The following is a 16403-nucleotide window of genomic DNA, read 5'->3' as shown; positions in this document are numbered from 1 at the left end:
ATTATCCAGCTGGCCTCAATGTAATCACAAAACAGAAGCAAGAGGTTTCAGAGTCAGAGACTGGCAGGATGCTGCCCTTCTGCCTTTGAATGGAGAAAGGCGCCACAAGCCAAGGAATGCAGGTGGCTTCTAGAAACCGGAAAAGACAATGGAACAGATTCTCCCCTAGAGCCTCCGGAAGGACACAGCCCTGCCAACACTTGATTTTAGTCCAGTGGGAACCATATCAGACTTCTGACCTCCAGAGTGATAAGATCTGTGTTGGTTTAAGCCACTAAGTTTCTGATTCTTTATTACAGAAGCAAGAGGAACCTAATACTCTTCCTCATTGGCCTTCCTGTCTCCATCTTTATTCCTTCCAGCTCATTCTCTACATGGTAAGCAGAGGTATCCTTTAAAAAATATGTGTTTGGCTGGGCACAGTGGCTCATCCCTATAATCCCAGCATTTTGGGAGGCCGAGGCAGGCGGATCACTTGAGGCCAGGAGTCCAAGACCAGCCTGGGTAACATGGTGAAACCCTATCTTTACTAAAAATACAAAAATTAGCTGGGCATGGTGGCATGCACCTGTAGTCTCAGGAGGCAGGGGCACGAGAATCGCTTGAATCTGGGAGTTGGAGGTTGCAGTGAGCTGAGATCACGCCACTGCACTCCAGCCTGGGTGACAGAGAGAGACTCTGTCTCAGGAAAAAAAAAAAAATTATATATATATATATATTTTTGACATCTGACATATATATATACACACACATATATATACATATATGTACACACACACACACATATATATGTTTTGACATTGGACATACATATGTATGTCGGATCCAGTCACTGAATGCTCACAATCCTCCAGTGGCTCTCCACGTCCCTCAAGTAAAACCCAAAGTCCTTTCAATGTCCCTCAAGTCCCTACATGATGTCATGATTTTCCCGTCACCTCCTTGCCCTCCCCCTTTCCAGTGCCTCACTCCAATCACACTGGCCCCTCTACTCTTCCTCAAACACACCAGCACCCCCCAAACTCTCAAAACCTCTACTCACCTCTACTTTTTTTCCTTCTCTATAGTACTCGTCACCTCCTAACATCTATAACTTACTTATTTACTTTGTTGTTTATCTTCTGCTTCCTCCACAAAGGATCTCCACAAATGATTGTTTTGCTCATGATGTATCATCAAAGAACTATGCTTGGCACGTAGTAGGTACTCAAGAAATATTTGATCAATAAATAAGTGGACTGAGGTAGCAGTGGCCTGGGAAGCAGCCTTGCCTTGATGAGACTTTGGACAAGACCTTTTCTCTCCCTGGGCCTGTTTATTCTCTGTGCTTCTTCAAAGGACCCAAGGCCCTAAAGTTGGGCCTTGGCCTCCTGCCTCTGGGTTCTGTGCCTAAGCCTACCTGAGGCACCCTCAGCTAGTAAGAAGTCACTGCCAATCCTTAGATGGAGCCTGCTCACCTCCCTGATCACCACCCTTCAGGCCCTGAAAGCCTTGTGTGTGGGGGGGTCACTTGCTGGCAGCCTTGGGTGCCTTGGAGTGGCACCTGTAGCTGCCACCTCCACTCCTTCCTCCCCAAAGGAGACAAAACTAGTCCAACCAGTTCTCCTGGGCCACAGGGACACCTGCTCTGTCGACCAAGACTTCCAAGCCACCTGCCTTAGTCATTTGGCCCAGATATTCTCTGCTCCCTCTTTGAACAAAGGAAGATATCCTTTTATATCAGACATTACTTCCCAGGACCCTGGGTCAGTCATATCTCGGTCTACATGACAGATTCTCTGGCCTCCCTGGGGTGAGAGGAGCGGGTGGGTGGGTAAAGTGAGCCTTCTTCTCTCAAAGTGCTGTTGTTTATTCATTCGACAAATGTTGATTGAACAATTCCTGGGAAGGTCTAAGCACTGTAGATACTTCAGGAACAAAACAGACAAAAGTCGATGCCTTTGTGGACCTTTTGTTTCTAATGAGGACAATAGACAATAAACAAATGTCTAATATAATGTCAAGGGTGACGTATAAAAATAAAATAGGGTAAGGAATTCGAGAATGATGGAGGTGGGGCTATGTTACACAGATTGGCCAAGGAAAACTTATCAGAGGAAATGAGTTTTTTTGTTTATTTATATATTTATTTATTTATTTTGAGACAGAGTCTCACTCCGTTGCCCAGGCTGGAGTGCAGTGGCATGATCTCAGCTCACTGCAACCTTCACCTCCCCAGTTCAAGTGATTCTCCAGCCTCAGCCTCCCGAGTAGCTGGGATTACAGGCACGCACCACCATGCTCGGCTAATTTTTTGTATTTTTTAGTAGAGACAGGGTTTTGCCACGTTGGCCAGGTTGGTCTCAATCTCCTGACCTCATGATCCACCCACCTCAGCCTGCCAGAGTTCTGGGATTACAGGTGTGAGCCACCACGCCTGGCCCAAATGTCCCAATTTTTTACATTTTCTAATTGCTTCTGGAGTATAGGAGCATAGTAGATTTGTATATATTGATCTTGCTATTATTTCAGCACCCTTGCTATTATCTCACCCTTTCCAATCCTGATACTATTTATTTCTTTTTCTTGCTCTATTATTCTGGCCAGGCTGCTAATGTAATATTGGAGTCATAACAGCAGGCATCCTTGTGTCGTTCCTGACATTTCACCACTGTAGTATATTTTAAATTTGTTTTTAAATGTTGGCTTACTTTTTCAGACACTGTGAATGCCGAACTGTCTGGAGGCTGCCATGAGCAGCCAATTTGTGATCTCTGCTTTACCTGAATTATTTCCGTGAATTGTGACATCAACCTCGCCAGGTAGGTACTATTATTCTCCACACTGACACGAGGAAACTGAGGTTCAGAAAGGTGAAGTGACTTGCCATAGTCACACAGCTAGGAGGGGGCAGAGCCAGAATTCAAACCGAGCTCTGCTTGATACCAAAGACTGTAATCTTTCTCTTTTTTTTTTTTTTTTTTTTTGAGACAGAGTTTACTCTTAGAGTAAGAGTCTGTCCATGAGTTTACTCTGTCACCCTGGCTGGAGTGCAATGGTGAGATCTCGGCTCACTGCAACCTCCGTCTCCCGGATTCTACAAATTCTCCTGCCTTGGCTTCCCAAGTAGCTGGGATCACAGGCACATGCAAACACGAATGGCTAATTTTTTGTAGTAGAGATGGGGTTTCGCCATGTTGGCCAAGCTGGTCTCGAACCCCTGACCTCAGGTGATCCGCCCATCTTGGCCTCCCAAAGTGCTGGGATTACAGGAGTGAGCCACCACACCCGGTAAAAAACTGTGATCTTTCTGGGGGTGGAGTGAGACCCTGGATGCCTAGGCCAGCCCCTTTTTATGCTCCACTCTGTCCAGCATCTTGGAGTTCGGTGGCAGACCCTGGGGTCCTGGAGCAGCTATCTCCAACTTTCTTTTTTATTATTTATTTATTTATTTATTTAATAAGACAGAGTCTTGCTCTCCCCCAAGCTGGAGAGCAGTGGCATGATCTCGGCTCACTGCAACCTCCGCCTCCCGGGTTCAAGCGATTCTCCTGCCTCAGCCTCCCAAGTAGCTGGGACCAGCTCCAGGGCCACCACATCTGGCTAATTTTTTGTATTTTTAGTAGAGACAGGGTTTCACCATGTTAGCCAGGATGGTCTTGATCTCCTGTCCTCGTGATCTGCCTGCCTCGGCCTCTCAAAGTGCTGGGATTTGTCACCAACTTTCTGTTAAACATTATAGCTGACCTTGGTATGTCCTTATCTGTGGCTTGGCTCTGCTACTTCCCTCCTGTGTGACTTTGGGCTGCTTAACCTTAATGTGCCTGTTGCCTCATCTCAGCTGCAAAATGGGCTTAAAAGTAGTGCCTACATTGAGGTGCTGGGGATGGTGCCAGGCATTCGATAACTAATAAATGTTAGTTCTCGTGATTACCAGTAGACGTGTATGCCTGTGTGCACTGACAGGAAGAAGCTATAGAAAAACCACTTAAATAGTTATATTAGGAAGAAGATGTCATTTTTTTTTTTTTTGAGATGGAGTTTCACTCTTGTCACCCAGATTGGAGTGCAATGTCACGGGATCTCAGCTCACCGCAAACTCTGCCTCCCGGGTTCAAGCGATTCTCCTGCCTCAGCCTCCCAAGTAGCTGAGATTACTGGCATGTGCCACCACGCCCAGCTAATTTTTTTGTATTATTAGTAGAGATGGGGTTTCACCATGTTGGCCAGGATAGTCTCAAACTCCTGACATCGGGTGATCCACCCGCCTCGGCCTCCCAAAGTGCTGGGATTATAGGAGTGAGCCACCATACCCGGCTGAAGATGTCGTTCTTCACATTTCTTTCAATGCCATTGTTACAACTTTTAAAAATGTTCACTGTCTCCCATGACTCCTTCATTATGTGGAGAATAAAGTCCAGATTCCTTAACCCACATCTAAGGCCCTCTCTGATTCATCAACCCACACTTCAATCATGGAAAGTGGCTAAGAACCCATGGAGGCAGGCTGCCGTGGCTTGAGTCCCAGCTCTGCAGCTTTCCTGGCTGTGTGAGCTTGGGTAAGGAAGTTTACCCCTCTGGGCCTGGGTTTTCTCAGCTGTAAAATACAGAAAGTAACAGCACTCACATGACAGGCTGAGGCGATGTGACTGTAAATAGCCTGGCACAGTGTCCCTCGTGTGGAGAAGCTGAAGCAACAGCCATGATCATTATCCACCTACTCCTCTGAGACCTCTGGTCATCCTGGAACATCCGCCGGCCCCAGAACATAGCAGGCCCGGCACTGTCCCACCCCAAGGTGTTTGCACGCGCCCTGCTCTCACCCAGCACACCTTCCCCTATCCATCCACCCATCAAAGCACCCCGGGCCAAGGCCCAGCTCCAGGGACATCCCCTCTGACTTCCTGTCCCCACCAGTCCCCCTCGGGCCTTTGTGCAGGCCGGTACACTTACACACCTCACCCCCATCAACTCTGTCCCTCCTGCTGCGTCACACCCTTCCTGAGGATGTGGGAAGCTGGGCCTGGCTCTGAGTTCCAGCCCTGAGATCCAACACAGATGCCTGAGGGACCTGCCAGCCTTCAAAACAATTCAGTCATCAAATGGAGTCCAACAGCCCAGAAGGGTGGCTGTGAAGATAAATGGGAAAACACTAGTCAAGGCCCTTTTCTCCTTCCCGCCTCCTCATGAGCCCGGTCCACCTCCCACCGGGACCAGCTGAGAGGTAGGAGGAAGCACTGGACGCGGGGACATTGATGGCCTCCAGATGCCGACACGAGAGGAATTTCTGATCTTGTTTACAACGGATTTGGAGGTGGCTAACTATCCTGAATTCCCACAAGTGAGTACAAACCCCGACCCCCATGGGGTGTTGTCCTGGACTGTTTTCTGTGGATGGGTGTTCCCAATTTCCTTTCTTTTTTTTCGTTTCTTTTCTTTTTTTTTAAATCTTTGAGACAGGGTCTTGCTCAGTTGCCCAGGCTGGAATGCAGTGGCACAATCTCAGCTCACTGCAGCCTTGACCTCCTGGGCTCAAGTGATCCTCCCACATTAGCCTCCAGCATATCTGGGACTGCAGGCACCCGCCACCATGCCCAGCTAATTTTTTTTTTTTTTTTTTTTTTTTGAGACAGGGTCTCACTCTGTCTCCCACACTGGAGTGCAGTGGCACGATCTCAGCTCACTGCAACCTCTGTCTCCTGGGTTCAAGTGATTCTCCCGCCTCAGCCTCCCAAGTAGCTGGGAATACAGGTGTGCACCACCACACCCGGTTAATTTTTTGTATTTTCACTAGAGACGAGGTTTTGCCATGTTGGCCAGACTGGTCTCAAACTCCTGATCTCAGGTGATCAGCCCACCTTGGCCTCCCAAAGTGCTGGGATTACAGGCATGAGCTGCCGTGCCCAGCCTTGCTTCCCTTATCATCTCTCCAGGGCTCCCTGTGTGAGGGGCCTGGGACCCCTCAGCCACCACAAGCTTCAGAGGGGGAGTGCTGCCACCTAGGGGCAAAGAAGGAAACTACCACAGCTTGGCCCAGGCCACCCGGACACGTTATGACAAAAACATTTATTGAGAACTTTCTGCGTGCCGGGCACCATGCCAAGCTCCTGGCGCACTTCATCATACTGGATCCCCAGGACAACCCTATGAGGTAGTAGTATCGTAAGCCCCATTGTACAGATGAGGAACACGGGCTCAGAGAAGTGAAGTGACTTGCCCAAGGTCACACAGCAAGTGCATGGCAACTCTTGGATTTGAAGCCAGATCTGTCTCATAGCTGCAGTCTAGCCGTGACACCTGAGTGCCTCCTAAAAGCTACATCACAGAGCTGTCTGAGGACGCTGTGGGGAACCGTCTGTGAAAAGGTGCAACACATAAACTCCGAAGAGTTTATGGCAGGCCTCCTGAAGAACAGCAGACTAGAGGCCACCCAGAGGCAGCCTGGAGACAGAGTGGGGAGGAATGCCCTATCTCCTCTCCCAGGGGCCCCGACCACCAGCCTAGACCAGCGGGACTCTGGGCTGCTCAGGCTTCAGCCATCTCTCTCCTGCCACCATGGCTCTGCCCAGAAACCGTGGATGGCCCTGCCCCCAACCCTAGAATGTTGCAGGGCTTTCCGGCAGGAGAGGGGCACAGGAGGGCGACCATGGGCCAAGGTTTCTGAATGACATTCAGCAGGATTTCTGCCAATGGCTCGATGGCTCGCTTCCACTGGTAAGGATCACCGGTCTGCCCCCAGGGGCCCTGGACCCAAACAGGAGCATCAGGCCTGCCCAGGCAACAGACACCTCAGGTCCGTCACTCGGAGGCCTGGATGTAGACGGGCACAGCGAGCATGGCACATGGGCCCTCGGCCCCGGCCTGCAGCTCCGCCAGAGCCAGGTTGGAGCCCAGCCCCTCAGCGTGTCCAGGTACCACCAGCTCAGGTTCCGCGCCCACCGCACCACCCACAACGATGGACAGCACCGCGTCCGGCTCTGCGAAGGGCGGCTTGCCGGGGACAGCCTCGGGCACCAGCCCAGCCCCTGTGTCCTTCAGCTCCTCCAGCCCCAGCGGGTCAGGCAAGGGGGTCAGCACCTTGCGCCCACCACTGCCGCAACTGCGGGGGGCTGCCCTCCTCTGGGGGGGCCGCCGGGTTTGCAGGTCCTTGTCCTTTTGGGGGCCGAGACGACAGCGGTGATCTTTGAGGTATTTGTGGCGGGAAAAGCCCTTGGCGCAGCCAGCACAGCGGAACTTGTAGTTGCCCGTGTGGGCGCGCTGATGCTCGGCGAGGTGGGCACGGCGGCTGAAGGACTTGCTGCACAGGGCGCATTTGTGGAGCTTCATGCCTGGAGGGCAAGGGAAAGTCAGTGAGAAGCATCCAGACCTTCACCCCGCAACAGTGCCCTGTGCTGGGAATAAAATCCAGGCTCTTTCCCCACCAGCACCTGTGTGATCTGGCCCCAGCTCTCTCCACCCTCGTTGTCTGCCTTCTTCCAGCCACTCTCTGCGCCAGCCACACTCGCTCTCCTCAGAGATGCCACGCTGGCTCCTCCCTCTGTGCCTTTGTACTTGCCATTCTCCTCTGCCTGGAACAGCTGCTCACTCTCTGCACCTTGGCTCGCTTTGCCAGGTCATCTCAGGCTCAGGGAGGGGCCGTGACGCCTGAGGCCACCCACAGGAACATGGCAGCACTAAGACTCCAACCCAGCCCTGTGTGTCCAAGTCATTGACCTACTCTCCCAGTTTTCACACTTTCTTTAGTGACTGACTCCTTTCTGTAAACCTTCTCAAACAAGGGAGACTTTACCCCCCAGAGGACTCAGCAATGCCTAGAGACATTTTTGGTTGTCACAACTGTGGGGGGATGCCACTGACACCAGTAGATAGAAGCCAGGGATACTGCTAAAAATCCTACAGGGCACAGGACAGCCCCCAGGACAAAATTATCTACAGGATTACAGGCCAGGCGCCGGTGGTTCACACCTGTAATCCCAGCACCTTGGGAGGCCAAGGCGGGCAGATCACTTGAGGTCAGGAGTTCGACACCAGCCTAGCCAACATGGTGAAAACCCCATGTCTACTAAAAATACAAAAATTAGCTGGGTGTGGTGGCAGGCACCTGTAATCCCAGCTACTTGGGAAGCTGAGGCAAGAGAATCGCTTGAACCTGGGAGGCAGAGGTTGCAATGAGCCAAGATCACACCACTGCACTCCACCTGGGTGACAGACGGAGGCTCCGTCTCAAAAAAAAAAAAAAAAAAAAAAATTATCTGGCCCAAATTGTCAATGGTGCCAGGGTTGAAGAACCTTGTTTCAGACCTCGGCTGGCATGTGGAAAGCCAGCCAGGCTGCTCTGAGGAGCCGCTGAGAAACTGAGGAGTGGCTTGGAGACCCCTGCCCTGCCCTATCAAGGAAGCTTCCTGGCCATGTCTTGGACCTGGCTGGAATCTGATTCCCTCCACACCTCGTCCACACCTCTATTACACTGGGCACTGCTCCAACTGAGTCATCTCTGCTCAGGTCAGCTTCCTCCTTGGACTGGGGGACTGTGTCTGATTCATCTCTGTTAACCCTGAAGTCCCTAACACAGGCCTGGCTCATAGCCCACATAAGTGAAAGTGCTGGCTGGAATGTGCCAGGTAGGGAAAACAAGCCTCACAGGATATGTCTGCTCTTTCTCTTCCTGGCGGGTCTATCCCAGTGAACTAGAGCTGAACCAGACCCTCTTAGCAGGCCCAAGAGCCACTTACCAGAGTGGGAGAGGATGTGGGCCTTCAGCTTGTCCGGCCGGTTGAACTCCTTACTGCAGCCTGTGTGCGTCCTAAAACCCAAAGCCACTGGTCAGGGGGAGCTCACCAAGCTTAGGATTCTCTTGCTGGCCCCTCCACTAGCCCTGGGCACAAGGGACAGCCTTGTCCACCCTAAGGGCTGGGCAAGGAGGTAGGGTGGGAAGTGAGGCAGGCAGGGCCCAGGACAGGATAAAAGGAGAGAGGCCTGGCCAGGCACAGTGGCTCACGCCTGTAATCTCAGCACTTTGGGAGGCCGAGGTGGATGGATCACTTGCGGTCAGGAGCTCGAGACCAGCCTAGGCAACATGGCGAAACTCCATCTCTACTAAATCTGTAATCTCAGCTACTTGGGAAGCCGAGGCAAGAGAATCGCTTGAACCCAGAAGGCAGAGGTTGCAGTGAGCCAAGATCTTACCACTGCACTCCAGCCTGGATGACAGAGTGAGACCATGTCTCCAAAAAAAGAAAAAGGAGAGGCCTGCCCTCAGGCCTGACATCTGTCCCACTGTCCCCAGCAGCACCCCTGGAGAATCTGTCCCGCTACCCGCCCCCCTGCATGGCAGTCTCTACTCACGAGAAAGGGCATTTGTATTTCTTGAAGGGCTCGTGGATCAACATGTGTCTCTTCAGTTTGTCCTTGCGGTTGAACGCAGACTCGCACACTGAGCATTTGTAGGGCTTCTCGCCTGCAGCAGACACAGACAGGGAGAGCCAGCACTCACCAGCAGTCGGCATCCAGGGCACAAGGGTCCCCGCTGGGCCCCTCAGGGGAGCACCTCCTCTAGGGAGGTGGCCAGGGGAGAAAATAGCCTCTCTCATTCTTCAGTGGCTTTGTTTTGCCAGAGACAAGACAGGGCTATTTTGACAGGATGGTCAGGAGAGGCCTCTCTGATGAGGCCATGCATGAGGAGAGACCTCAGGTCATCAGGGAGATGGTCTGGGCAGCAGGGAAAGCAGGTACAAAGGCCCTGAGGCAGGAGTGCATTTGGCGGTGCTGATGAACAACAGGGAGGCTGGTGTGGCCAGAGAACAAGGCAGAAGGTGAGGGCAGCGAGCCAGCCAGGTCCGCATGGGAGGACCTGGGAGGCAGAGCTAAGGACTTGGCTTTTATTTATTTATTTTTTTTGAGACAGAGCCTTGCTCTGTCACCCAGGCTGGAGTGCAGTGGCGAGATTTCAGGTGAGTCACTGCAACCTCTGCCTTCTGGGTTCAAGCAATCCTCCTACCTCAGCCTCCTGAGTAGACGGGATTACAGGTGTGTGCCACCACGCCCAGCTAATTTTTGTATTTTTAGTAGAGATGGGGGGTTTCACCATGTTGGCCAGGCTGGTCTCGAACTCCTGACCTCAAGTGATCCACCTGCCTTGGCCTCCCAAAGTGCTGGGATTACAGGCATGAGCCACCGCGCCCGGCCAGGACTTTGGCTTTTACTCTGAGCCAGAAGAGATGCCACCAGAAGGTCTGAACAGCAGAGGGATGGACTCTGATGTAAGCTTTTAACCAGCTCGAATGAGGGTGGAGGTGAGGATAACCAGGAAGTGGCCCAGGACAGCAATGTTGGGAAGGCACAGTCGGCAGCCCTTGCCACTGGATTGGCTGTGACTGTGAGAGGAGGAGAGGAGTCAAGGATGAGGCACGGCCTGAGTAGCAAGGTGGCCTCATGTCATTTCTGGCAATGCGGTCCACCCTGGGGGATGAGGAATCACACCTTATCTAACTGAATCCTTCCAACAAACCAGGAGGCACTGACTCCCATCATCCCTGTTTCACAGATAAGAAAGAAGACTGAAGTTCAGAGAGGTGAAGGGACTGGCTCAGGGGCTACCCCTATGGTTGCGGGAGCTAAGATTCCAGCCCAGCAGCGTGATCCAGAGCCCATCTGAGCTACCCAGATCTTCCTGCTGTTAAACCTGTCCTGGGGCAGCTCTTGCCTGATGGGCTACCTGAGGAACCCACAGGAAATCAAGGGAGGTGCCTGCAAAGTTGCCATGGGGTCACAGCCTGCCCTTTGGAAGGGGCTGTTTCTGGGCTGCTGTGACTTCCTGCCATTATTTCCTCTCTGTTCTCCCTCTGGAATGAATAAAGTACTTCTGAAAAAACATCAACCCAGTTGATACGGAAATGCTGGTCCCTACAATAGAATGCTCTGTGGTCATTAAAAAGATTAAAAAGGTCAATCTGTGTTTCCTGATCTGGAAAGATCTCCTGGACATACTGCTAGTGGGGAAAGAAAGCAGTAGAACAGCTTAACACAATCTCATCTTTCTTAGAAAAAAATATAATCCCTACTGGATATGTAAGCTCCAACAAAAAAAAAAGAAAGAAAAAATACAACCCGCACACCCCAAAAAAGCCCTAGCCATGTGTCTCTGTAAATAAACTGAAGATGCAGGGAGAAAGATGGGGAGGTGTAGGGAAAGGACAGACCAAAGTGTCAGTGGCAACTACAACTTGAAGGGGAAATTTAACATTTTACTTTATGTACTCCTATATTGTTTCCATTTTTATAATAACCATGTATTATTTGTGTGGTTTTTTTTGTTTTGTTTTGTTTCATTTTTTGTATTTTTTTTTTTTTTTTTTTTGAGACAGAGTCTTGCTCTGTCGCCCAGGCTGGAGTGCAGTGGTTTGATCTTGGCTCACTGCAACCTCCATCTCCTGGGTTCAGGCAATTCTCCTGCCTCAGCCTCCTGAGTAGCTGGGATCACAGGTGTGTACCACCACACCCGGCTAATTTTCGTATTTTTAGTAGAGACGGGGTTTCATCATTTTGGCCAGGCTGGTCTCAAACTCTTGACCTAGGTGCTCCACCCACCTTCACCTTCCAAAGTGCTGAGATTACAGGCATGAGCTACCGCGCCTGGCTGCATGTATTACTTTTGAATAATAATTTTTAAAAGCCATAAAGAGCAATTTGGTAATATCAAACTTACAATGCATTACTTCTTTTCCCTTCTTTATTGTGGAGAAATATACATAACAGAAAATTGACCATCTTAAGCTTCTTTTAAGTGTATAGTTCAGTGGCATAAGTACATTTGCACCATCATGCAACCATCACCATCATCTGTCTCTAGAATTTTTTCATCATCTCAAACTGAAACTCAGTATTACACATGCATTTTAACCTAGCATTTCCACTCCTAAGAATACACACTACAGATACACTTCCAAAAGCTTGCCAAGGGACCCACACAGCATTGTGTGTACAAACTAATAGCTGAAATGTAATTTAACGGTTCATACATAGGCTGGGCGCGATGGCTCATGCCTGTAATCCCAGCACTTTGGGAGGCTGGGGCGGGGGGATCACTTGAGGTCAGGAGTTCGAGACCAGCCTGGCCAACATGGTGAAACCACGTATCTACTAAAAATACAAAAATTAGCTGGGCGTGATGGTGCACACCTGTAATCCCAGCTACTTGGAGGGCTAAGGCAGGAGAATTGCTTGAACTCAGGCGGCAGAGGTTGCAGTGAACCAAGATCGTGCCATTCAGTCTCAAAAAAAAAAAAAAAAAAGGTTCATACATAGAGAACTGGCTAAATACAAGATGAAAAATTCATTGAGGAAGACTACTCAGATGTGAAAAAGAAGGTGCTGTTGGTAACAACTTCTGGGGGGGGCCCGGGGGAGGGGGACCCACAGAATTTAGCCTCCAGGGGAACTGTAAGCACACATTCCTTGGGGAACATCGCCAAGGTATATGATAAGGAAAAAAAGGCACATAAGTTATAGTATGTGCTCATTTTTGCAAACGTAAGCAAGCGTTTTATATATGTAAAATATAAACTAGAAGAATGCAGACTAGACCGCTAACAGTTACCTTTGGGGAAGAGAATTAGGAGTATTTTGCAAACTGCAAACCACAAGTCACACCCTGTTGGTGGTTATTTTAAGAATTAAAAATAGGCTGGGTGTGGTGGCTCGCATCTGTAATCCCAGCACTTTGAGAGGCCAAGGTGGGTGGGTAACCTGAGGCCAGGAGTTTGAGACCATCTTGGCCAACATGGTGAAACCCCGTCTCTACTGAAAATACAGAAATTAGCCAGGCATGTGGTGGGCGCCTGTAATCCCAGCTACTCGGGAGGCTGAGGCACGAGAATGGCTTGAACCTGGGAGGCGGAGGTTGTAGTGAGATCATACCATTGCACTCCAGCCTGGGTGACAGAGTGAGACCCTGTCTCAAAATAAAAATAAAAAATAAAAAAACTAAAATTGAAAAGGACAAAATAGAAAACACTGTTTTGTAAAACTTTTGTTGCAATACATCCTATGTGTGCTTCCTGGGTTGCAATATGAAATGTATTTTTTACCATAGGTCGTAGGAAAGAAAAAAAAGGAAAAACATTGGATTGTCCATCTGAAGTGAGAGGGAGTTTATTTTTTTATATACGCTTTTGTCCCGTCAAGGATTTTCCCTCAAGTTTTCTCAATCTTTAGATCCTTTTCAATTAAAAAGCAATTAAAAAATTTAACTAATAAAAAAATCTAAAGATTAATAGAAAAGAAAATGTCAGTGTGTTTCAACTGGGGAACCAAGGAGATGGCGTTTTGTTCAGGTTTGAGTGGGAACTTAGAGTGAGAGCAGTGTCCCCACCACAGGGGGCAGAGTCAAGAGTCCCTCACACAGGCTGGGTGCAGTGCCTCACGCCTGTCATCCCAGCACTTTGGGAGGCCGAGGCAGGAGGATCACCTGAGGTCAGGAGTTCGAAACCAGCCTGGCCAACATGGCAAAACCCTGTCTCTACTAAAAATACAAAAAACTAGCTGGACATGGTGGTGGGAGCCTGTAATCCCAGCTACTCAGGAGGCTGAGGCAGGAGAATCGCTTGAACCCGGGAGGCAGAGGTTGCAGTGAGCCAAGATCTACCACTGCACTCCAGCCTGGGCAACAAGAGCGAGACTTTGTCTCAAAGAAAAAAAAAAAAAGAATAAAAAGTCCCTTCCACACAACCTCCAGGGGCTCTTCTCTGCTTTAGCGGTGGTGGGAATCCCTTGTTCATGAATTAAGGCAGGTGGATCAGGGGCCAGGAAGGAGAGAGGAAGGAGGAGCAAGGGGAGAGGCAGGAGGGCTGGAGGGAGACAGACAGCGACAGAGAGGAGGGGGAGGGGGCTGGAGGGAGAGGGGAGAGGACAGGGGAGGGAGGCTGGAGGGGGCTAGAAGGAGATGGGGAGAGGGAGGGGAAGGGAGGCTGGAGGGAGATGGAAAGGAGGAGGGAGAAGGGGGCTGCAGGGAGATGGGGAAGAAGAGGGAGATGGGGAGGGTGAGGGAGATGGGGGGGAGAGAGATGGAGAGAGGGAGGGAGATGGGGGAGGGGAAAGGAGATGGGGAGAGGGAGGGAGGTGAGGAGGCGGAGGGAGGGGGGAGGGAGAGGAGTAGGGAGAGGGAGAGGGGAAAGGAAATGGGGAAGAGGAGGGAGAAGGGTGCTGGAGGGAGATGGGGAGGAGGAAGTAGATGGGGAGGAGGAAGGAGATGGGGAGGAGGAGGGAGACGGGGAGGAGGAGGGAGACGGGGAGGAGGAGGGAGATGGGGAGGAGGAGGGAGACGGGGAGGAGGAGGGAGACGGGGAGGAGGAGGGAGACGGGGAGGAGGAGGGAGACGGGGAGGAGGAGGGAGATGGGGAGGAGGAGGGAGACGGGGGCTGAGAGAGATGAGGGGAGGGGCTGAGTGAGATGGGGAGGGAGATGGGGAAGCGGAGGGAAAAGGGGCTGAGGGAGACAGGGAGAAGAGCCAGATGGGGATGGGAAGAGAGAGAAAGGGATGAGGAGAGGGGGAGGGGGAGGGGAGGGGCTGGGCTGGAGTTCTCAGGGGCAGGGTACCTACCCGAGTGGATGTGAGCATGCAGTTTGAGGTAATGCTCCCGCCGGAAGAACTTCTTGCACACTTGGCACTTGAACCTGCCCCCGCTGCCGTGGGTGGGCAGATGACGCCGCAGGTAGCGTTCACAAGGAAACACCTGGGAGAGAAGAGGGGCCTTCAGGTCTGACTCACCGGGCGCCCCTCCCCTGGCCATCTTCTGAACTCAAAGGTTCCTCGTTTCCTATAGAGACACCTTCCTTTCTGGCTATCAGGGGCCAGGACCCAGAATGTCAGACTCAGCCCTTAGAACTTCATGGCTCCCCACAAGCCCGGACAAAACACATCTGCCCTGAGCTTTTGCCTGGATGTTCTTCCCACCCAGAGGGCCTTTCTCTCTTTACTGACAAACTCTTACACATCCTTCAAGACCCAACTCGGGCGTCACTGCTCCTGTCAAGCCTTCCCTAGCTCCCTGGTGCTATGCCCGGCAAAGCCAATTCTGCCTTTGAATGTCCACCCACACTTTTAAGTCAGCATTTAACCCACTGAATGACAGCCCTTTGCTTACACAGGAGCTCCAAGTGGGCAGAGAGGGGCTTTCATTCCCCAGCACAGAGCCTGGGTCAAATGACTGACAAGTAAAAGAATTAATGGAAAACGAGCAAATTACTAAAGAAATCAATGGAAAGGTAATTTTTTACTTTTATTTATTTTATTTTATTTTATTTGAGATGCAGTTTCGCTCATATTGCCCAGGCTGGAGTGCAATGGTGCGATCTTGGCTCACTGCAACCTCTGCCTCCCAGGTTCAAGCGATTCTCCTGCCTCAGCCTCCTGAGTAGCTGGGATTACAGGTGCCTGCCACCACTCCCGGCTAATTTTTATTTTTAGTAGAGACGGGGTTTCTCCATGTTGGTTAGGCTGGTCTCTAACTGCTGACCTCAGGTGATCCACCTGCCTCAGCCTCCTGAAGTGCTGGGATTACAGGCGCCCACCACCACACCCAGCTAATTTTTGTATGAAAGGTAATTTTTTTAAAGCCAGAAAACACAGAAGTGAAAATCTCTTTCCAGTCCAGGCAAAAGAAGGGCATGTATTCACACATTCATTCATTTTGGTAGAGCGTTGGTCAGGGGCACAGACCCAGCTGCCCCACTGCTTATTAGCCCCATCGTTTCCTAGCTAGGTGACCTTTCTGCCTCGGTTTCCCCACCTATAAAGGGGGATAGTAACAGTACACCTATCTTCTAGTCAATTCCAGTGAAATGCTCAGAACAGCATCTGGCATGTGGTTCTTGCTCAATTCATGGTATCTTTTACTCGGACCACAACTTCTAAAGCTTAAAATTAGGTTAGATAATAAGAAACATCCAGAATGAGGCCAAAATGAAACCAGGGCTGTCCTGGAAAATCTGCCACATATGGTTGTAAGAAAATGAGTAGAGTGAAGAAGCAAGTTAAACACACCAGGGAGACGTAATCAGCAAAATCCAGACTGCAGGGAACACCGCTGAACCAAATGGCCCAGTTTCTTCAACAAATAAATTCAGAGGAAAGAAAAAAGGGAGCAGTGGTCAGGGGTGGTGGTTGGGACCTGTAGATTAATAGTGGCTTTTGTTATGTCAATCAATTGCAATCTATGGACCTGATTCAAATGAACTTTACAAAATGATGAAGCTTTGAGACAACTAGAAATTGGAACACTTCCTGGATGTTTGATGTTATTAGGAACAGGCTTTAGTGAGGCTTTCAGAGTCACTGAAAAGAAGAATCCAGGCTGGGCATGATGGCTCATACCTGTAATCCCAACACTCTGGGAGTCTGAGGTGGGAGGATCACTTGAGGCCAAGAG

At 50.5% G+C, this 16403-nt stretch overlaps 1 protein-coding gene and 1 long non-coding RNA gene across 4 annotated transcripts in view; one reads left to right on the top strand and one right to left on the bottom strand.

The window, feature by feature from the left end:
* The first annotated feature begins 299 nt into the window (after positions 1–299).
* LOC107969999 (uncharacterized) lies at positions 300–10927 on the top strand. Its single transcript, XR_001712201.3, has 3 exons — positions 300–377; positions 2699–2801; positions 10523–10927. It is a non-coding gene; the product is annotated as an uncharacterized LOC107969999 (long non-coding RNA).
* The window catches only part of ZNF341 (zinc finger protein 341), a 60555-nt gene continuing 50159 nt past the window's right edge, over positions 6008–16403 (bottom strand). For 2 of the 3 annotated variants that reach the window (XM_003316864.6, XM_003316865.6), the window contains exons 12-15: positions 14576–14708; positions 9325–9436; positions 8712–8782; positions 6008–7307 (exon numbers count right to left, since the gene is read on the bottom strand). In XM_003316864.6, the coding sequence (XP_003316912.1) occupies positions 6778–7307; positions 8712–8782; positions 9325–9436; positions 14576–14708 (846 nt within the window). In that variant the 3' untranslated portion in view covers positions 6008–6777. The remainder of the gene's footprint in view (positions 7308–8711; positions 8783–9324; positions 9437–14575; positions 14709–16403) is intronic. The other variant, XM_016937729.4, reaches the window with a different exon arrangement.

This window comes from Pan troglodytes, chromosome 21 (assembly GCF_028858775.2).
Source record: "Pan troglodytes isolate AG18354 chromosome 21, NHGRI_mPanTro3-v2.0_pri, whole genome shotgun sequence".
Lineage (NCBI taxonomy): Eukaryota > Metazoa > Chordata > Mammalia > Primates > Hominidae > Pan > Pan troglodytes.
Note: the sequence above shows the minus strand (reverse complement) of the source record. Positions and strands in the feature narration are given on the sequence as shown.